At 33.7% G+C, this 24,759-nt stretch overlaps 1 protein-coding gene across 1 annotated transcript in view; it reads left to right on the top strand.

Moving 5' to 3' along the window:
- The window catches only part of LOC145283491 (HEAT repeat-containing protein 4-like), a 2,203,577-nt gene that overhangs the window by 766,434 nt on the left and 1,412,384 nt on the right, over window positions 1–24,759 (top strand). The window contains exon 10 of the mRNA XM_080132316.1: window positions 8,429–8,533. Coding sequence (XP_079988442.1) covers window positions 8,429–8,533 — 105 coding nt within the window. The remainder of the gene's footprint in view (window positions 1–8,428; window positions 8,534–24,759) is intronic.

Here is a 24,759-nt window from a genome sequence, read left to right as displayed (position 1 = left end):
AAGCAGTAAGAGCAGTCATGTAAAATTAACAGTAGGATCTTTGATACGACAGGGATGCAGCTTAAATAAATGTTTCTGTTTATAGCACAATTAAAGAATTTTTTTACTTTTACATTTTAAACTTTAATTCAAGCCATTATATATATAAAAAAAAATTATATAATAAACTGAAAGTCCTCTACAGTGCAATCTAGACTACAATATTTTGTGAAGTGTCACTGCAGGGAATGATTTGAAGCTTCCTTCTGATGTGCCAGCTAGAGCAGGCAATCAATCAACTTACTTGAAAAATAGGTGATTTCACTGATTTCGATGTCAATAAAAATATGGAGTGTCAAGCATTCGCTGACGATCATTCAATCCCGAACAACGTCAGGTTTCCCTGCTAGCGTATTTCTATGTGTAGGATTTACTCCAAATCTAATTAGCCGATCATTATTAATTTTGGAATGCAGCTGCATAGCATAAGAAGTTCAAAGTTTAATTCAGTTAAGTAATCAACGCAAAGAGGATACAAAAATGAATGGAAATTCTTTGTGAAACTTCGAGTGACTTTCGTATTTTTGTCTAAATTTAATCATATCTGACATCAATTAATAAATATTCTCTAAATCTCAATTTTTAAAAGTATTTCAAAGTGATTTTGAAGGACATAATCTTCCATTTTAAAATCCAAATACATCAAAGTTGTCATCGGTATTAAACACCAATAATTTTTATTAATTGCTTTAAATATTAGACATTTTCTAGAATAAAAATCATGTAAGGTATTCTGTTTAAAATTATTATAAGGATTCTAGACATAGGGTTTAGTACAATTATATTTTGATTTTAATCATTGAAAAGAGTTTTGAAACTATTCTGTTTAGAGGGAATTAATTTTACCCGCCCTGGGTATAACGTTTGCTTTGTTTATTTTTATATAGCATCCTATTCAATAATCATATATATACTAGCAGGGAGACACAATATTGTCTGGGATCAACAAATGTGTTTCACCCTTCCATACTTTTACTGTCATCGAAATCGATGAAATCGCCTATTGTTTTTAATCAAATCAGCTATCTGCTCTAGTTAGAGATCATCAGTAGTGTACCGCGAGGAAACTTCATATGTCTCCCGACAGTGACGTAGACCTGAATACATTGTAGTCTATATTGCACTGTGGAGAATCTACTGTTGATTTTATAAAGTTATCTGTAAATAATGGCATCACTTAAAGTTTAAAATGCAATAGTCAAGTATCACTGTTCAATTGTATTCTAAACAAGCCTTTATTTCGAACGCACCTCCTGCTTTTTCAAAGAACTAACTGTTGATTTTATGAAGTTATTTTTACATAATCACTTGAATTAAAATTAAACCTACAAAAGTCAAGTATCATGGTTTAAATGTGCTTTAAAAAGAAGCATTCATTTCGAACACGTCCCTGCCTTATTAAAGAATTTACAGTTATTTTTATAGGCTGGACATTTCTGCTTGTGCGGTGATAAACCTTCTCAAATGTACTTGTGATGTTAGGTTGTATAAAAGTATTAACTTTGGTTGAAGTCGGACTTTCTTCTTTAATTATGTTTTTTTCGATTTTCGATGCATTCTGATACAGTCTTTGCAAGAACACTCCCAAACACATCAAGTATCTTCATGTAATTTTTTTTTAATCGGTCCAGGGAATGAACTCGCATACACATATACACACATATAAAAAGTTCCTTTTTATATAATAGTAGAGATATTCCGAAAATGCATTACTCAGAGTTTCACTTTTTATCAAAGCAGTTATAATAATAGTGCGCTTATAATTACTTGAAACAAATACTTTTACCTTTTTTGTTTATAACTTCAGAATTTAGAAATAAAAAATAAAATTAGAAATGTTTGCAAAGCTTGTCGTAGGAGGACACAGGGGTCATGATTAATTCCAAAGAACGCCGGGGTTGCTGCAAGAGAGGAGATGAATGACTATAAATTTATTGTAAATTATTTCAATAAGTGTCACTGTACATGTTTTGCCACTTCTCACTCAATCAACTTGTGTTAATCCTTCGGCTTCACATCAAAAATAGAATACTATCAAATATAAAATAAGATGTTATGGGTAGGATAACATCGCGTTTCTCAGTCAATCATGAGCAATGCCAGATTGTCCTCTCAGTGTAATTAAACATGAGTAAAGACATGGATTGCAAAACAAAGTTTTTCAAATTGGTGTCTGTGACCAGGATCATCACACTCTTTTTACCACTGACTCTTTTTTATTGATGGATTCCAATGTTTGCAAGAATGTTTTCTCTTAAGTATCAAGTATCTCTTTGCTACGTAGAAGAAACAATTTTCTTGCCATGTGCTATCAAAAGTTTGACATTGATCGGATTTTGGATACTTTACATGCTCAGCGTTATTAACATAAACACAAGTGGTGTTCCTTCTTTGTGTTCCACCTGAATGGATCAGAGAGGATTTTAAATTGCATTGTTATGATGACTGAACTTATGCATTCATGACCTGAAAGTTTCATCTCTCTATTACAGATATTGATGGTGCGAAATTTTAAGAAAGCAACCATTGTCATGGGCATGCATCAGAAGCCAAGATACATTATTGAATTCCTGTGAAAAGTGCATTGATAATTACATACAAAAATAAGTTCTGGAGTACAAAAGGTCGCTTATTTTAATGGTACCATTCTCATTCTCATAGGTTTTCAACTTTTTGAGTTAAAATCAAAAAGTTGATTCTTTTCTTTTGGAAAGACCCCCCATATTACAAACGTTCTCCAGATGCGCATGCATAGCCATAGTCAAGAACTGGCAAAATTGTATTGATAATGGTGATGACTATGTAGAAAGATAAACTCTAGGGCAGTAAAATTCGCTCGTTTTAATGGTTCCAATCCCGTCTTTGTAACTCTTTAGCTTTTGGGGTTAGAAACATAGGAGGTTTTACTTTGGTAACGCACCTCATATATGCATGGATAGCTAAGAATGTGAAGGAGGAGACGTGTTTTCAATGCATAAAAAGTGACTTGTACCATGACTGATGTCAACCCTTTGAATTGGAAAACAGACATGAGACATTGCCTGTATTTTTCTAGCCAAGAGTCAAGGATACTCGCAGCATTTTAAATAACATGATGATGATCATGAAGATGGTGATTATAGAATATGGAGCATTGACAAAGTATATATCATACTATCATCATTTCCGGTAAGATACGTTTAAATATGTATTAATTCATGCAAATTGTGTATTGATTATGACAAAGCCAATTATCTATTAAATCATGTATTTATTTCCAAAGTTAAAAAAAATGACTTTGGAGCTATCAGCTAGAATCTAAACTGGAACATTTAGCGCTCCTGCCGCCTCTCCAATCGATGTAATTATCTAGAGATGAGTAAGAAAGATTTGATATTTAACATCCTAACGAAATGAAGTGTAGAAAGCAAAAATATTCCGGAAAATTAAATGAACAGTTTGCATTTCAGCTTCAACTGTACGCTTTATTAATCCATTCAAACAAAGATTTTACTCATTATAATGCATCCTTGGGGTATGATTAATATTTTCTGGTGATACAGTGTTAGGTGACCAGTAGTTTAAGAGTTTATTGGTTAAATCTTTACACACATACATTTACTGTTTTATTTATGTAGATTAAAATTTAGCTTCACTTGAAAATATTTTCTTCGGATTATTAAATGAAAAATAGGGACGGTTCCTAAAGCATTTTTGAAGCATACTTTTAAGCAGTTTTGCCACTCTCTCTCTCATTTTAAGGACTGTAGATACAACTGGATCTTCCTAGAACTCGAACATACGCTATTATAATAAAGTAAAGTTAGTCAGATATGTCCTTTCCTAGAAAATCAATGTTTGATTCTGAATAGCCATTTTATTTTGTTTAGTGTTGTCTATTTCAATAAGAATAAGACCATATATTGCCACTGTTTTTTAAACAAGTGAAGATAACTTTCTATTCTTCTATTACAGACTTAATTTCCATTTGAAAGCTAAATTTTGAACAAAATACAAATATAATTATTATCGTCCATTAAGGATTTGTTTTGGAAAATTCCGGGGGGGAGACATAGTTTTAAAACAGGAAAACAAAATAAATTGCAAGTAAATACTGAGCAATGCTGGATATAAAGAAGAGGCATGTATATAGTTTATCTCCTTCTAAATTTTATAGACCTAAACGTATTAAACTTTGAAAGTGAAATAGCAAACAATTGTACATATAGGATATATTTTACTTGAGGATAACAATACACTAGAAGAATTAAATTAAATTATTTTATATAAAAAGTTAATTTATATCGTATTGTGAAGATTTTAATCAAATATGCTGAACAATACGTCTCAAATTTTTATTCCAGTTTTAATCACGATTCAATACATGATTCACATCTTAGAAAAATATCAAAGATGGTTTAAGTGGTCTTGAAAAGAAATAGGAATTCTTAGGATCTTACTGAAATAATATTGAATAGCTATGGATCAAACTCAATGCAAATCTGAATCATTTGAATTAGGTTGTCCATATATTATGTCATCGGAAAATCTTTAAAAAACTCCAAAGAAAATGAAAATTTGAGAATACATGTTAAATTTTGACAAAACTGGAAGCTACCTGAATTTTTACAGAGGGTTTCCATCCTCTTTTTATCTTCTATGCATAAAACTGAATTAGACTCAATACAGCCCACATATAAACTCCTTACGCTTAGCACCTATTTTTTCAATATTCATAACAACCTATTAATTTGATTAAAAGTCAATCCTGTACATATAAATATATAAACATCTGAACATACCTAACAACACACACACATAAACACACACGTGTGTGTGTGAATATATATATATATATATATATATGTGTGTGTGTGTGTGTGTGTGTGTGTGTGCATACATATGTGTCTGTGAATGTATGTATACATATGTGTCTGTGAATGTATGTATATGTATATATATGTGTCTATGAAGGTATATGTATGCATACATATGTGTCTGTGAATGTATGTATATGTGCGTATATATATATATATATGTCTATCAATGTATATGTATCTATAAATATGTGTCTGTGAATGTATGTAGATGTGTATACATGTGTGTCTATGAATGTATATGTATGCATACATATGTCTGTGAATGTATGCATATGTGTATATATATATGTGTCTGTGAATGTATATATATGTATACATATGTATATATATATGTGGGGTTGTTAATGTATATATATATACATGTATGCATATCTGAATATATATATGTATATATATGTCTCTGTAATTGTATATATGTGTATGTATGTATATATATGTGTGTGTGTGTGTGTGTATATAAATATATGCAGATGTATGTTTGTATATATGGATGTATGTATGTATATGTAGATATATATACTTATATTTATCTATCTATCCATATATATGTGTGTGTGTGTGTGTATGCACATATATATATGTGTGTGTGTGTGTATATATGTGTGTGTGTATGTATATATATACATTTATATATATATGTGTGTGTATGTATATATATATATGTGTGTGTATGTATATATATATATATATGTGTGTGTGTGTGTGTGTGTGTGTATGTATGTATACATATATATACATATATATACATATATATATATATATGTATGTATGTGTTATTTAAACAAGGTAAATTTTCTTTTCTCATGTCATTGCCTCTCCAAACCCAAATGAAGTGAAATGAATGCTCGCAGAAATATTGTCCTTTTCCTTGTCTGTCAACTGCTTCTTTGCTGGCTTCCTTTCTGCGATGACATCGAGGGCTCTATTTCAATCAAGCAAATTCCTGTCGAGTGAGCGACGTAAAAACCTATTATCCATCTATCTATCCGGAGAAGACATATGTTCTAACATATCTTTGCATCTTTTCCATGAATATTCCAGCTTGCCTTGTCTAAAAGTTTGAGTTTTTTCATAAAATCTTTTCAACTACGAAAATTGATAGCTTCACACAGTGAATACAATTTACTTTAATGTAAATTAAATAGCATTATTAATAATTACAAACTTCTATCAGTTTTCTTATTAACTGCCCTTTTGATTTTTTTTTTTACTTATGTTCACCCCTTACAAAGCATATCGCCACTTGGACGAAAGGGGCTACTATTTAGGGCCATGTCTCGGAAAGATTAACAAGATATATGTTTATGTTACACTTAAATTTTTGCATATCAGTACAGCCAGGGAAACAGGCAGCAGGTAGGGAATTTCAAAGTCTAGCTGTTCGAAGGAAGAAATTATTAGAATAGAGTAGATATGAGTGATATTCACTAATACAGTCCACATGCATTTCTCTATAAATGGCCGATGCAATACATGTATTTTATTAAATGTGTTGGAATATTAATGTATTCTTCCATGTAATTACATGCTTTACTCCTTTATGCATGTTCCATTTACGTGTCTTCACCTCAGTAAACTATCTATATAAAATAAATGTCTATATAGGGTAGAAGAATGAGTGTAATTATAAATAATTACACTCATTTATGCAGTCTGTTTCCCTTCACCAAACTATCTATGCAAGAATAAATGTGAATAGATTGAGTAGAAGATGACTATAAGAAAATGAGAGAAAAAAATAAACTTCGGGTAACCTCTTTCCTTATTTATCACGTTCCATGAGCGACATTTCTGGCATCTGTGCATGCTTTTCACAAACGTTGATATTCCCTCAGGTCCCTTCTGATAACAGACACTCACTACTTTTTGACCCCCATCAATGCAGGTCCTTTTTTTTCCTTTTTTTTTTTTTTTTGCATATTGTGTATTTTTGTGTTTTTTTTCCTTTTTTGTATTTTCATTTATAGTTTTCACATCTTTTATGCATATCGAGTTTCATATATGTCTTGTCAAGCAATGTTAGAATAAAGGTGTATATATATTTATATGTTAGTGTTGGGCCGATTAGTCGGAATCAAGAATAAAAAAAATCGGAACTTTGAGCAATATTGGAATTGGAAAAAGTTGTGCCTGTTTTCCGAATCTAAAAACGATTCCTTTAATCATGTTTTTTTAATTGATTTTATTTAAAAGGGAATCTTCCACTGCTGGTAGCAATGATGGAATAACAGATGTTTATCAATTTTGAATGACCAGTAAACCTAAAATTTACAGATCCCCCTCCACATATGTTTTATGCTTCAGAAAATATATACACATTTAACACGAAATTTTACGGTAATCGAACTTTATTCTTAAATATTTAGAATCAGAATTGGCATTTGAGAATTTCGTACGGAATTGGTAAATTGGATCGGAATTGAGAAAATGTTGGAAGTGTCCCAACACTTGTATAGAATTCACAACAAATACGCGTGTATCTAAAACCACTTTCAACTTTCTTTTCCCTTTTTCTTATTATGAAAGACTCCTTATATCGAGTGGCTTCATGGACTTAATAACGTAAGTGAAAAAGTAAATAGCATTCCTTTCTTTTAATTAGATGTAAGGCGCAACTATGAATTAGTGATCGTGACACTCCAAATAAGGAATTTGACAATGAGATGACTTTTATATTTACCCTCGGATCTAAATTAAGATTTTATTATAGCAACGTCTTGTCTACACTGTTATATTGAAGTGAAGCAGCACCTAAAAATCAGCCAAGAGAAGAAATTCGATGCATTTGATTCCAACAACCTTAAACAAGATTCTACCTATCAAATAGAGCGATCACATCATGAATTAAGATTAAAAGACCATATTAACCAACATGTAGTACCGTCAATAATCTGCAAACGACGTCTAGGCTGGCTTGAACATACTCAAATATTGGCACCTTAGAGAATTGCCAGTCAAGTGCTCCAATGGACTCCTGATTGGAAAAAAAAGAGGAAAAGCAAGAATGAACTGGAAACAAATGATCGAGAAAGATTTGATTGCAATAGAAAGAAGCTAGAGGGATGCTCTGGATCTGGTTTCAGATTGCAAATGACGGTATAATTTGACTGCCTTATGTGTGACGTGATGCACTAGTTACTAAGTCTAAGTTTAATGTTAGTACAATGAGGGAATCAGAAAACAAAGATGGAACTCCTAGCAGTTTGAGGGGGGAAAATCTATCAGAATTATAGGTCTTCAGGAATGGATGAAATTGCAGGAGTAAAAATTCAGATGAACCAGGTCAGTTGAGATCGTCCAGTTATGTAAGCAAACCTTGAATTCATAGGAAGAAAATTGCAGAAGAATGATGAATCAAAAGGCGTTTTCTGCGTCTGGAAGCAAACAATAGATACTGTATATTTTTAATTTTATTTTTACATTTTTACATTAATTCTTATATAGATATAATAATTTCTTTATGTGTGTGTTTATACTAAAATTATTATTTTAAAATAATGTTTGTTTATTTTATTTTATTTTTTCTATAGAGTTTAATCCAGTCCCTTGTTGCTGAACACTTGAACAGCAGTCGATGGCAAAGTAAAGTTATGGCTTGTCAAATCTTCCCCCAACTTCATAGTGAAATCAGCAAGGTAAGTGAAGCGTTCAAAGTAATACAAGTGTTCAGTTTATTCGAATTAGGATTCACTTCATTTCTGCTATTGACATTTGTACTGTAGTGGAACTGAGAAAGTATTCCTATGATTACTAAAAAGCAATTGTAGTTGCTACTCTCTTTCTTTTTTTTCTCATTCTTTGAAACAAAGAAAATTTTGACATGAACGTGTGAAATTTTCCGACCAATGAAAATCGTTTGAAACTCAAAATGTAACACGTACATGTAAAAATAGTAGGCCAGTGCGATCTTAAAATTTCCTGTAAGACTTGGTTACCAAAATCAGTTTTCTCAAGAGAGATACCAGAACATACGTTTTTCAACCACCTTCCATCACTCTCTGACCAATACTAGTTTGAAAAAAAAAGTTTAATTGCTGTATTAAACTAATTAAATCGTGTAAATATGTACCGTTGTGTCCAGTTTCAGTCGCAAAGGAGACCAAAACAAAAAATAGGAAATAACTTCAACTCGTTTGTTCTTTTTTAGCAACAACATTTATTTACTCAGTCTCTCTTTAACGCTGTGACTTGCCTCATGTGATATTCTTCTCATGTGATATTCTTTTCATGTGATATTCTTCTCATGTGATATTCTTTTCATGTGATATTCTTCTCATGTGATATTCTTTTCATGTGATATTCTTCTCGTGTGATATTCTTCTCATGTGATATTCTTTTCATGAGATATTCTTCTCGTGTGATATTCTTTTCATGTGATATGCTTTTCATGTGATATGCTTTTCATGTGATATTCTTCTCATGTGATATTCTTCTCGTGTGATATTCTTCTCGTGTGCTATTCTTCTCGTGTGATATTCTTCTAGTGTGATATTCTTTACATGTGATATTCTTTTCATGTGATATTCTTCTCGTGTGATAATCTTCTCATGTGATATTCTTCTCATGTGATATTCTTTTCATGAGATATTTTTCTCGTGTGATATTCTTTTCATGTGATATGCTTTTCATGTGATATTCTTCTAGTGTGATATTCTTTACATGTGATATTCTTTTCATGTGATATTCTTCTCGTGTGATATTCTTCTCATGTGATATTCTTCTCATGTGATATTCTTCTCGTGTGATATTCTTCTAGTGTGATATTCTTTACATGTGATATTCTTCTCATGTGATATTCTTCTTGTGTGATATTCTTCTCATGTGTCTTTCACGCATGTGACTGCAAACATGATCGTTCTCTTTCTCTTTTTTATAGTCTTTTTTTTCTTTCCAAGTGATGTTATTTTGCATACATTTACATACGTGCATCTACGCCATGTTACAGAATTTATGCCCCCATCCTCATCATACATCATCATCATCACTGATCTTTTGTAACTCTGCTCTCATGAGGACAAGAGCAAATATGGACAGATCAATACACATTTTATTTATATTGATATAAAAAATGTAATATATCTATGTTTTAAAATTATGTTAGAAGCTTTTCACCTGTTGTAAGCAGGTAATTCATCAGTAACATCATAGTCCCAATTAATGTCATATTCCTGACCATTTAATATTGTTTGCCGGAATTTTTGCAAACAGACAAAAACATATTTGCGTTAGATATTCGGCTTAACATCCATTTAACATGCTAGCATATGTTTGACGGTTTTAAGCAATTTATTTATAAAGTAACCTATCTCTGGCCAGGTCTTTATTTATCTCCTCAGGTCTATTTTTATCACTTGTTCCCATGTTTCCCATGACCTATCCTTGTCAACTTAACCTGTTACTTCAATTGTTCTAATTCTACCAACACAAAAATTCTCATCCATTCTTTTAGTGTGACCATACCACAGAAGTCTCTTCTTTTACACAAATATAATGTCTCCTGAAATCATCAGAACTAAACTTACACATCCATCACACCATTCTCATATCTTTTCTCTCCATACAACACACTTTTTCAACCTTTGCTCTCCGTCCCATCCATCATCAAATACAAGGGAATCATTTGACTAATCCATTAAATCTAGAGTGCCTGAGCTAATGTTTAGTTTTCACGAATTTATCATATAGCAAAATGGCATCGAGTTGGCTCGAGTGTCGCTGGCTGTGGTCCACTTTCCAGACACTGCGTCCTTTTGAGTTGAGATACCCCACTTGGGGAGCTTCCCTTTGGGGGAGCAGCCCCACTGTCATCTTCATCATCATTAATAGACCAAAGATGATTTCCTCAGCATCAGATAAAGCCAAATTGTTTGCAATGTATCGAATACAACTCTTTCCAATCATGACCTCCTACCACTTGAATTTTCCCATATGACTGTAAACATAATAATAAAGTAATAGTGCTTAAAAAAAATGCAATCGGAATTAACTCCTATCCTTACAAAACTGTTCAAACGTTTCTTAAAGAAAAAATGCTTCAAATCACTTAGGGTCTCCGTGTAATGTTATGACCCTTTAGGCTGTGATCATAGCGTAGTATCTGTTAACTGTGGCAAGTGGGGTCAATGGTCAAAACATTATTATTTTTGTTATTGTATTTTTATTAATTGATTTGAGCGACGGATGGTCGCTGGATCAGTTATGATTAGAAGAATAAACAATAAAATTGGGGAAGAAATGATTGACGTGTGAATCGCAAAAGGAATGTGAAAATAGAAAATAGATGTAAACATTATTTTGGGGTTTTGAATAAATCAATATACAACATCCGTAGTATTGAAAAAATAACTTAAGATCTGTCCACTTTATATCAGTACAAATCAGTCTCTTGTGTATCATAACGTGAATAAATCTGTAATAAACCCAGAAGTTGTAAATCATCCGAACAGAAACAAAACAAAAATGTATTTTGCACTGCAAGATTAACTACTGTAGGATCACATAGGATCAGTGCAGAAGCCATATTTCTTGAGATATCAAAGACATTTGATAGGGTTTGGTATAAAGGTTACTTCACAACTTTATAGCCATGAAACCTCTGAAAATGTTCTAAACCATCAAATCCTTTCTCTTCGCTAGGTTTATAAAAGTAATTATTGATAGACATAAGTCTGAAGCACATAGTTTGAAAGCTGATATGCTCCAGGGATCTATTCTGGGCTCCAAATTCTTCCTAATTTTCATCAATGGTCTCCCGAATAACATTCTAAAATTAATTCATGGATATTTATGCAAATGACACAACCACTATCTATGGCAACACTTTGAAGAGAAATAATGATCAAAATCTTTCTAATTATCTATCTTCCGATCTGGATCATGTGGTGCAACAAGGAAAAAAGGTTACTGTTTACTTTTGATGTGTCTAAAACCAGGTTCTGCTTTCATCATCAATGCTCGTATCTTCACTTTGATGTAATTATGAATGACTCTTAATTTGAAGAAGCTTCGTAGTATGATAATCTCCTAGGACTGACCTTCACTTCAGACTTGAAAGTAAATATATCCAATCCATTGCTAAGGTTGCAGAAGTAGAATGCTGACATAATCAGATGTCATTGCAAGGGATTCCAATGTTTGCAGGTGGAAGCAGGCATGCGGGACTGTGCTATGTGGCATGAGTGTGTGAACTCCATCATCTTAACTATGACTGAAAGATGATGATGAAGGTCACTGAAAATATTATTAGATCCTTCTAATTCTCCAGAAAGTATTTCATTCTGATCATAATCATCTAAGAGGTAAATACATCCTAAAATAAAGTTATATTACCAGATCTAGGGATGTGCCACTCAGACCTTCATTTGCTGCCTTTATAGAATACAAAACAGACTTTGAAATCTAGTGGAAGTTGTCCTATTCTTTTTCCTACGGTCACTTTCTCACAAAAGATATGTTGCTAGTTTTTATTTATTCCAGTGTTATTATATGACACTATTATTAATAGGCAGCACAATCACGTTGACACACCAGTTCTCACCAGATCACCAAAGTTAAACAACAATGAGCCTGGCCAGTACCAGATGGGTGACTAATTGAGAAGGTTAGGCACTGTATGTACTGCGCTGAGTCGTAGAAATTTCCAGGTTGGTATCTGGAGGCACGTTTAACCCACTGGGAGAGATGCACCCCAAATAAAAATGGAAAGCAATGGGAAACTACCATCTTTACTTGTGTTTCCGAGATTATCATGGCTCTACAGTTTGGAGAGCCGTGGTCGCTGATGCTGTTAAAAACAGTAGAGCCGCTGTTGCTGCTGCTGATAGTTATTAGCATGACAGGTGCTTGACTGGGCTCCAATCTATGGTTCCCTCTCTAAAAAGCATTCAGAGCAAAATTCGTCTAGCTACAACCAGTGTCAATAATTTCCCCTTCTCTCTCTGTGTACATAAAACTAAACAGAACTTTGATGAACAAACCTTGTTTTTTAGAACTGTCCAGCTGTGGAACACAATACTGTACGGCTGTTTTCAAGCTGACCACAACATAGTGGTTTTCAAATCCAATGTAAATAAATTCTTGTTAAGCCGTCCTCTTCAAATGCTGTCCAGTTTCCACTATCATACGAATCATCATGGTGTTAGCACAGTGTTTATCTGTCAAATTCTTTAACCCTTATTCTTGAGAAGTCTTTGTGTCGGGATAAACAGTGACATAAGTCAATTAAAAGGATCCGTTAGGCTTCACAAACCACAGAAAATAAGTAAAATGAAAGAGACAATTCGACCGTAAACTGGTTTCCCTCTTTGGCCCTGCACTGTAAACAAACAGATGATAAACACAGGTTGTTTTGTTTTTCGTCACAAGGTCGATTTTTAATATAGGGAAAACTGCAATAGAGAATTGTTTATTAAAGCGTTTTTGTAAAAAAAACAAAAACGAAAACAAAAAAAAAAAAAAGAATCTAAAAATAAATATTTCGTGCTCCTTCACTTTATTTACTTAAAACATACAAAAAACTGTTTATGATGTGTGATCAACCGGCAGATCCAAAGTTGTTGCTTTTATTTTTGTAATTACTTGGGATCCTTGATCCAATAAACAAAAAATACATGCCTGATAGATTTTATTTTGTTTGACACTTGTAATGCTTTGTTGGTTAGTTATGACAAAAATTCCTTGAACTTTCTTCATCTGTAGTGAACTACTACTATGATGCTGCTACAGTATGCTTCCCTTATTTCTCTCTTTCTCCCTATTCTACTTTTCCCTTCCTTTCTTCTCTCAACGTCACCAGAGGTTTCAGCCAATCGCAATAGAGGACTGTCCTGGAGGGAAGTACAAAGAAGAAATCTGTCTCAGACATGCGGAAACGATAGTTTCCCTGGGTAAAGACTTTTATCAAAGAAATGTACCATCCTCTTTGTACCCTATATCTTGGAAGCCTTTATAAAACATCATCAATCCTAAAGTCTCGTCGCACTTAATTATAACCGATGTTTTTTTTTTCCACAACCGTTCTTTTTTAGCACTCTTGTTCTCTCTCTAACTTCGGAGGTGCCCCAAAAGGGACCGACCAAAATTGTGATCCTTTCTCAAACATCGTTAAAATCTATGGTAACCGCCATACATCCACTTTTAATTGTTCTAATCAAACTGCTCCATCCTGTCATTCCAGGATATCACCAAGGTAACAAAGCTTCTGGACAACCTCAATAGTTTTGCTATCCAAATATACTTTCTCATCCATTTTCATTACATCTTACACTTGCAGTGCCATCATACTATCAATCAATATTTAAAACCATTTATTGGAGTTTGGACAAACGCACACCCATTTGAATAGAGAGAAATATAAGGGATGTAATTTTGATGGACATTTTAGATGTTACAACCTGTTCTATCAGATAAGACATTCTGAAATTACCGTTTTTCTAACACTAAAATTGATCTTATTGTTTTTTCCACTTTTTCTTTGCAAAACTCAATCATGTTTTGCAAAACCTCAAACAAAAACAATTTTCCTCTACAAAACAACCAAACTAAATAGCATGAATAAATATTTGAAGATACGAAAAACTCATAGCATAAAATCCTTTACCAAAATGACTTGATTCTGCATTAAATAACCCGAAAAGTTATGATATAGCATAAGACAAAACCACCAAACCAAACGCCATGAATCAATATTTGAAAATATTAAGAATTTGAAGGATAAAACTTTTACCAAAATGACTGTATTCGGCATTAAATAACACTCTAAGGGTTGATATGCCATAATCAAATTTGTTTTTTCTACAAAACAACCAAACCAAATGTCATGAATAAATGTTTGAAGATGTAAAGAATGTGAACCTAAAATCTTTTACAAAAAATGACTGGATCTGGCATTAGCCAAAAAGGGTGTATATGTTGTTAAGGGCTGGATGAAACCCAACTCGTTAGGAGGTGAGTAAATAAGTACAATATTCAGATGGAAGCACTTCAAAGGCCAGCAATGATTGAGATCTTTCTGATTCTCATTCTTCTGATTTTGAGCACGTAGTATAATGGGGAAAAGGGTTGTGGTTTAATTTTAATGCAACTAAAACCAAGCTCCTCTCTTTTCATCATAATCGTTCTGACTTCTAGCAGGATCCAATTGAAATGAATGGCTCTCATCTTGGGGAAGCACGATATATTGACAAGCATCTGGGAATGACCTTCCCTCCTGATCTGAAATGGAACACATACATCAAATCACTTGCCAAGATTGCTGGAAAAAATGATTAGGCCATTCTACCATTTCTGTAGGTATCTCACTACACTACCGAGGCATTCCTCTATATGTATAAGATAAATAGGATACTGTTGCCACATCTAGGTAGGAGCTGCTTGCCGTGACCTATCTAGCCTTGATAGAGTTCAAAACCTACTTCGAAACCTAGCAGGTGATGTCCTTTTCTCTTCTTTGCAACCTCTTTCCCACAGAAGAGACGTTGCGAGAATGTTTCTGCTCTATCATTATTTTCATGTCAAGTGCTCGTGTGAGCTCCAATCTATGGCCCCCACATTGCCAAACTTTCACAAAACACACTCGACTAGCTACAACCACGATCAACAGTTTCCCCCAATATCCATCTGTGTCTTAATCTAAATGCATGAACAAAGGTTCTTTCCTAGAACTGCCCACTTGTGGGACACTGTTTCATTGGCTTGCTTCCCGGCCAACTACAGTATTGTAGCCTTCAAGTATAATGTAAACAAATTCTTATTGAAGAATCCTCTTAAATAATCAAATTGAACCCACCTTACACCAATAATGATTCCTACACTACCAATTTACATTTATTAACCTGTATCCTTGATAAGGGGTAACTCCCTTATAAAAAAAACAAAAACAACGGAGATTATATTTCGTAAAATCCTTACTTCAGAACCAGAGAGTGAACTGTTAACAGGTATGTTAAGATTTTAAACACTGGCAGAAACTGTAAGTTTAGCTATCTGTAAGTTATAAATGAAATCCATTCACACATAAATTACTAAAATAAAAAAAAATGATGAGCATTAATCTAACACTGTATGAATATGACATTTTTGACTCTTTGGAAACTTATTGCTTGAAGATTATTAAATCTTAATGGCTGACATGTATGAGGAGAAAAGCAGTTTTCTTTAACATTTCTGTGAACCTTATCATATATTTAAGATGTTTAACAGAAAATAGGTGTGAGTGGGTATATTAAAAGGATTTCATAACCGCGTGGCTTCATGGTTATAAGTGTAGACTGAGGGCTTGTCATGCCAGGTTCGAGTTCTGCATCATTTTTCACTTTTAATGATGATTGTCATTTACTATTTTTCCTTGTGCTCATGTGGCGCCCGACACTGCTCGTTTTTCAGGCCAAATAGGTATTTTTTATTTTAGTGAAACCACTAAAATCTAAGCAAATTCATTCAGTCTTTTGTTTTATGAGATGAAACATGATCGGAAAATGGTCTCTTATCCTCAAGTGGCTTTTAGCCTTTATAAGTGGTGACTCGTTAGTATAAAATATCCTTTCCTAATATTCTTCATAAATTCAACTGACAATCTATCCATCTGATTAACCCTTATCCTGAGTGGCTTTTAGCCTTGATAAGTGGGGGTTAATTCATATAAAAAAATTTACTCACTAACTGTTCTCACACCGTTATCTCCCACCAAGTTATTAGAATAAAACTATACAAAAACAAAGGTAGATAAAACCCAGAAGAACAGTAAATGCAGACTCTATAAATGTTTTTCTTATTTCTTTTTATACTAATGAGTCACTGCTTATCAAGGCCAAAAAGCCACTTGAGAATAAAGGTTTATGAGTTTGTCAGATGCATGGTGAAACAACAAAATGATGGTTGATAACAATGTTTTAACTGAGCAGAAGTTGGTTAAGAGAACGACTTTCGAAGAATTTGTTAGCATTCGACTTGAAAACAAGGATATTGCTGTCAAGTGAGAAGCAGCCTCATGGTATTGTTTCCTAAAATGTAACTTTGGTCATGAAATATATTTGAGCTCAGCCATGCACTTCCCATGAAAATCACAACCGGGTTAAAAAACCTAAGAGAAAGAGGTTGTAGTGGAGAGAAAAGGGGACTCCCCTCTAGATTGTGAAATCAGTTTTGTACTCTTGTTTTATTATTGAATGCATATATAATTTCTAGTTTGCACTTTTAAAATGTTTACGAAATTATATACATGTAAAAATTCTTTTATTGTTGTTCTCAAAATCAACATAGACATTTTATTAGCATACAAGTTTATTTAAAATTCATTATTGGCTATTGACAAGAGAGACAGACGGAAGAGAACAACTGAATTCAGCGGAGGGTGTGTGTATGCATGTGTGTGTGTATCAGCGGTATTTGTCACTCACACTTGACGACTGTCGTCTCTCCTCTCTTTACCTCGCTTTTTGTTTATGTTATTTGTGTCTTATCAAAACATCAATCGACATTCCTGAAATGTAAATAATTAAATATTTAATTGGTCTTTATTTTATGTTACTCAATTCTAACTCTCTGACCTGGAATGTAGGCCTTTCTTTGTTTTTGGTGATAATTACAATTCAGGTAATTTTTATAGGACACAATAATGTAGATAAAAATACAGCGGCTCAATATTCCACAATTTGTGAAAGCTGAAGATTATGTTAGGAATGAGATACTTTGCACAATAAAGAGACAAATGATGTAATATGTAAATGCAGTTCAAATACAAAGAAAAGACATGACTGCGTGGGGAAGACGGTTCACTGTAACAATGCAAACGCATACATTTTATACATTTTTTCTTTTACTCTTTTTTACCCCAAAGAAGCTCTTCTATTGCCAATTAAAATATAAGGAGTTATTATTTGGATTGTGTCTAACAATGGACTGTGTGATATGGAGCACACGTTCACATTACATTTAAACTTCAAGAGATCGGTACACTGAGAGAAGTAGGAAACATGGAGGGAATTCCCAAGTCTAGCAGTTCAATGAAGGAGCGGGTTATGCTGCTTGTCAGGTTAGTCAGGAGTATGTACATCGAAGGAGTACAAGTAATATTAGTTCATCAGAGCACATTCCATTAAAGTACTTGTAAAACAGGCACAGCGATGTGACGCTGTAACAATGAGACAGATTGGGCAGATTTAAGCTTAGTTTGAAATCCTTTTTTTGGACTGTGTTATGAGTGTAAGACTAGTAGTAGATGCGTCATCCCAGATGTTGCCTCAATACTCTGTGCATCGGCAAATTGTGATTTTATAAAGATATAGATGCTTTTCGGGGTAAGTAATTTTCTAGTACAGTAAAGGGAGCCCACCTTTGCTGCAGCCTTTTTTGTGATCTCTTATTCTTACCAGATTCCAAAACAAGAATTCCCCTTGTCTGGATTAGTATCCTGCTAAGATCTATTACTTGAGAAAACATCACTTAGAGAAGGTACACCAGTTCTCATATAAGCCATTGTGTCACCATGCCGGAGGGATCTTTTTGGGGTTTCGAATACGCTGCTATTTTTGACTATGATCAGAGTTTACTGTTAAGATGAAATATCCTCATGCCACTACAACAAAAAAACCCTTGTACAAAGAGAGTAAAGACACTCAGGTATGTTTTCTAATAATTCAACCTCTCTGTTTTGTTTCAATTTTCCTATTTTATTATTCATAGGTATGGAGCATCCTACTGGGTGGCACACGGTTACAATTTCAGTCCCTTCAAGTGAGCGATTTTTTAAAGATTGTAACTGTTTTCTTTGAGTGCAATTCTTTATATTTGTCTTGTACTTGCTTCACCGGATGTATTTGACAGGTAGTTTGTGAAATTCATTGCATAAGTATAATTACTGGAAGGATGGAGATCTTAAGATTCTTTTCATATTGTACATAAGGCCTTGGTATTTCTTTATCCTTCTCCACTCTGTTAAGGCCAGCGTCATAGGGACACTTCAACCATCTCATAATAGATTACAGGTGTGGAGGAAAGTACATACACACACACACACACACACACACACACACACACACATATATCTACTATTATATAAAAGTCACTTTGTGTGTGTGAGTGTGTGTTTGTGTGTGTGTGAGTTCCTTCCTCATAGATTCCGAAACGGCTGAGCTTATTTTCTGCAAATTTAACACAAACTTATATGTCTGGCTGTGTTCTTACATATGTTCTGTATGAAAATTCATCTGATAAGTATCGAAAATCGAAAAAAATCTTAAAATAGCTTTTCTATCTTCTACATGAAAAATAATAATTTTATGTTAGAACGGCTAAGAGAGATTTTTTTTTTTACACAGTGATCACCACTTATCAAGGCCCAGAAGCCGCTCAGGGATAAGGGTTATTGCAAGTACAGTACGTTAGTGTGGAGATTTGATGAAGTGTTTACTTAAGGGGGCGGTTCATTAGGAATTTGTTAACGTTGGACTTGAAGACATCCAAGTTGTAGTCCGTTGGGAAGCAGGCAGACGGAACGGAGTTCCACAGGCGTGCAGTTCTAAGAAAGAAGCTTTGTTCATGGAATCCGCATTTTGATTTAGGCACAGATATAGAGTGGGGGAAATTTTTCACAGTGGATTCAGCTAGATGGGTGTTTTTCGTGAAAGATTGGCGAGGGGGGACCAGAGATTGGAGTTCAGACGAGCACCTGCCATGGAAATAACGATAAAACAAGGATAGGCTCGCAATGTCTCTTCTGTGGGAGAGAGGTTGCAGGGTAGAGAAAAGGGCATCCCCCACTAAGCCACGAAGTCTATTTTGTACTCTGTCAAGGCAGGATAGGCTGTTTTTAGCAGCTCCTGCCCAGATATGGCAACAGTATTCCATCCATGATAAAATCTCAGCAAATCATTTCTTCTTAAAAAAAAAACAGGTTTATTATAATCTGGAAATATAGTGATAGAGCATTCGACTCCAGATCTGATAATCCTCTGTTTCAGCCCGGGTGTACGTTACCATTTTATTTTAATTTTTTTCTTATTAATGAGTTGAGTTTACGATAAAAAGGAGGTACCATTTAAAATCATGGCAAATCCTTTGCATATTTTCAAACTAAACATTAATCAGAAGTGGCTTTTCCAGAGCATTAATTGTCAAGCCCAAGTATCAGCTGACAGGATATTGTAAACAAACACAGATGGAATTTGCTGAACTACATTATCACAATTATTTTAAAAATTTTTTTTGTGAATTAGTCCACTGGGCAAATTATTTCTCGTATTCTTCTTTATATAGAAAGTAATAGAGTATGTATGTGTGTATATCTGTGTGTACAACCCTTCTACAGCCCATACCACTGGATCAAATCTTGTATGATAACGGTCTCTCACCTAGGAATGGTGTACACCAGTTTCCAAGGTAAAGGTTATATTTGGTGCAGCTCTCGGATTTCAGTCACTTCAAGAGGTAGTTAAAATATTTGAAGCACCTTAAGCAATAATTGCTCTTGCAACATCTACTTACTGCAAGGGTGCCCTCGATGCAGGTATTCAAGTGTACAGCAACATTGCGGGCAAAGCACAGATATTTTTCTAGCATATAATAATCAATCGAGGATTGATTCTATTATGATACATATGCAATCTGCATTAATTAAAATATCATGTTTAAGCGTATTGTATCATGTTAAGCCGTATTGTACAACTGGGCAACGCCGGGCGGCCAGCTAGTATATATGAAAGGAGGTGATGTTTAGTCAATACTTGTTCTTAAATCCCTGAAAATTGTTCATGGTAATCGATTGATGATCCTTGCAATCACATTAGGTCTATCATAAATTCTTTGAAGCACAATATTGAAATAATGTAGTGATTACATGAGATTAATTAACTTATAAACAAAGGAGTTTTCCAACGAACGATTTGGGAATACATTTTTTTTTCAGTTTTAAAAGATGATAAACTTCCAAGTCTCTCTCTCTCTCTCTCTCTCTCTCTCTCTTTATATATATATATATATATATATATATATATATATATATATATATATAATGTGTACATTGGTCTTTATTATAGAATGGACGATTATTTTTCTTTGTGTGAATTTGTTCTCGCATGTTTTCTCCTTTGTGTTGCTTTTACACATTTTGATTATCTCCCTTGTGTTGATTGAACTTTTTCTATGTCTCGGACGCAAGACATCGCAATAACAATAAAGAAATGCAATGAAATTGGACAGTACAAAAGATTAAAAAAATGCATCCAATTTGCAACCTTCTATTGCATCAGGTTTTGCAGTTTGAATTCCCTGAGTTCCTAAATTCTTAGCTGATTGCTATTAAAATAGCCACATGTCTCAGCGTCTCTAATGATTTTACGAAGGGAGATTTTCGTTTAACATTTTCATCACGAGTTCCATTTTGTTTTATCTATTTTCCTTTACTTTTTATTGCAGCAATTCGTACAATCAATAACATGTCATACTTTAAAAGTCCGTCATGGTTTAAACATTGACCTTATCTATATTATATTTCGCTTGATCTGTCTGTCTGTTCATTCCACTTTCTCTCAGAAACTACTGATTGACCTGCTGAAATTTTGTCTGGATTTTTATTATGATATGGTGCAGAGAACTAAGTATTATGGTATCCATGCAATGCACAGTTAGGAATTTATAAATGTTTAGGAATTAGTTACTAGAATACCACATTTACTCTAGATGTTTTCTTAGAGACTACCGGGTCGACCTGACTGAAGTTTTGCATGCACCTTTGTTATGGTAAAATGCAGCAAACTAAGTTTTATGATGGGTTTCAGTTAGGTTTTAATATTTCATGCAAAAATGAGCAATTTAATCAAACAAAAAATAATGGCAGCATAAATCCAGTTAGAGAAGCTTTTCCAGGCAAAGAATCGGGCATAGGACGGAAACTCAGTATATTGTGTAACACGATTCTCACATCTGATTCGTTCGTTCTTGTCACCCATGGTTAAAAATAGAATTGCCCACATCTTTGTGGTCATAACTCTCCCTATAAATTTTGCAACAGTTTCTGTAACACAAAGAAGGGGGGGGAAAAGCCAACCAACAAGATTTTGTACATGAGCCGCAAAACTTTCCATCACTTTGCGAGACCGCTCAGTTATAAAAGCTGTGGGTGTGGCCATCTTGATTCTGTCCCTCTTCCCCCTAACAACTTTACTCCACATGATGCACATATGTGCGGACACTTTAATGGTCAGCCACAATTTTCTTTACAGTTTCTATTCATAATAATTTTTGATAATAAAATAGAGAATCTACCTAACGTCGGAAACATGTCTAGGTTTTCAATTCATGACACATTGATGAATCTCACTCCTCAGTAATTACTCCCATTTCTTTGTACAACAGGTGGCTATTTGTGTGTCTGTACAGAAGGGCAATTTTTTAATGTAGGAGATATCTATGTCCTGAAAAAGTGCACTCTCGATGAGACAAATATAGAAATTGTGCCAGTCAATAAGGATTCTTTCCTGACTATAGACAGAACAGATACTACACTATGAATTATTAATTTTAAAAAAATACAATTCGACAAATAAGGCAGAAAGCCATTAATATGTTGGGAAAATGGGGGTCACTGTTTAGCTTTTCTCTATTTTATTCATCTATCCTTTCCTTAGCTATAAATTATTGCAGTCACCACAATATCACATTTACTCTAAAATGCTATCCCACTTAAAATATCGCCAAAATGCAGAAAAATGTATATTTAATATATATATATATATATATATATATATATATATATATATATATATATATATATAATCGAGATAAGACACTGATTAGAAATCAGATGAAAGATCCTATTACTTGAAGTAATACTTTCAGGGTGATCCTAGCCAAAAAGGAGAAGCTCAATATTTAAGCATAGACCAATATATAAGGTTAGTGGTTATATTTAAATTCTGAAAAAACAACATATAGGCACATATATTCGACTCAAGAATTTATTGTTTGACAAAAGGAATATATAGAAGGGGTTAAATTATTTATGAACATACAGTGGAATGGAATAGCTTCGAATACAGAAGATATATGTGATTAAAGAATCATGTTCGAAATTTGTGGAACAACAAACTCCTGAAGCAAGTTAAGGTATCTCTCACCAGTGACAGTTCCGTTAATAAAAAATGGCCCCATTATGCCCAGTGCGAATATCCCACACCACACTGTTACTCCTGGCAAGTTTACATGGTGTTCAAGTGTTACATCAGAATTTATAGGACCCCAGTGCGTGCAATGATGGCGATTAATGGTGTCATTCAATTTAAAGGTTGCCTCATCGCTCCACACAATTTTGTGTGGAAAGCCTGCATCTTCTGCACATTTTGCCAGGTACCATTCACAGAATCCAACTCTCCGGTCAGGATTGTCTTCGTTTAAAGCATGAATTAGTGTTGGAATGTAGCAGTTTAAGTCCAGACGCTTCATGATGCGATGGATGCTATCTTTTGAGATGTGGGTTTCCCGAGCAGTTTGTCGAAGTGATTTCTGTGGTGATCGAAAGAGTGTTTCCTGCACCTGCTCTTCTTTTCCAGGGCTTGTGGATGTCCGACGTCGTCCAGAACATTTCTTGTTGACGTTCTGGACGGTTCTATCTGCTTCAAATTTCTCTTTGATGCGAGCAATGGTCCGGCGCGTTGGTGGTGGTCTTACGAATTCCCTTCTGAATCGTCTTTGCACTTCAATGGCGTTTTCTGTCTTCCAATAACATTTCAGAACAAACTTCCTCTCTTCCAAGCTAAGTTGATTTCCTGCCATGCTGTGGTTCACACCTCACACCTGCAACACAAAAAAGACAGCATGTTAGCAAGAGTTAAAGTGTGAGTACATTTTTTTTGAGACACCCTGTATATATATATATATATATATATATATATATATTACAATAATACTTGCCATTTTTCATTTTTGACCATGAAAGCAAAAACAGATAAAGCTTAACCACTCCCACTTTTAAACTTTCAAAACTTTACAAAAATTAACGAATCTATATGAACTTGCAGATTAACTTATAATTTCGTGTCTCCGTTTTGTGATAGAATTTTTAACCATACTATTCTATGACTATAATTCTACTCAATCTGAATATTCCTACACCATGTCTACAGATATATTCACACAAACTTGTGATTTTACAGATATTACCGATTTCAACGAACTAAATTGGATTTTATTATAATTGTTGGATAAGCAAAGTCGAATGTGCCCAAACATTAAAATCCAAAATTAATCAAGAAAAAAATAAGAAGAATGATTTGTGTTGGTTATTGAACTTGTTGTGATGCAGTCAGACTTGGAGAAGAATCAATTGTCAAAAAGGTCACAGTGTATTAATTAATAGAAAAAAGACTTGAATGGAATTAAAGCGTTGCTTGATACTTAAATCATCTCCTCACATTTTCTGCACCGTCACCAATACCATTTACAATAAACTGATTTATATTTTTGTAAATCAAAGTGTTGTCATTCTTCTGAGTACAGCATAACATTGTGTGACTACATCTTGATTTATAAGACATCACTTTTTTACACATTTCCAAGCATTACTTTCCTTTGAACAAATTTTTTGCAATAACCACCAGCGTTATAACAAGCATATATATTCTTTTTGCAAAAAAAAAAAAAAACTTATGGAAAAGGAAATAATTATATTGTTGGTATTTTTTGTTTTGAACAAGAAATTTTAAGAACAGAAATAAAAATGGTGGTCGCCTGATGTTCACGATTTCCAGCCATTTGAACACTATTCACTGTCTTAAGTTTCTGCTTGTATTTAGCACTTATAGTTGTTAAATTTCCCTAATTTCTCGTGATTGTTGATGATGGCCTGAAGGTAATGTCCTAGCAAATGGAG

Source organism: Euprymna scolopes, chromosome 8 (genome assembly GCF_053919585.1).
Source record: "Euprymna scolopes isolate OS-2025 chromosome 8, ASM5391958v1, whole genome shotgun sequence".
Classification (NCBI taxonomy): Eukaryota; Metazoa; Mollusca; class Cephalopoda; order Sepiida; family Sepiolidae; genus Euprymna; species Euprymna scolopes.
Note: the sequence above shows the minus strand (reverse complement) of the source record. Positions and strands in the feature narration are given on the sequence as shown.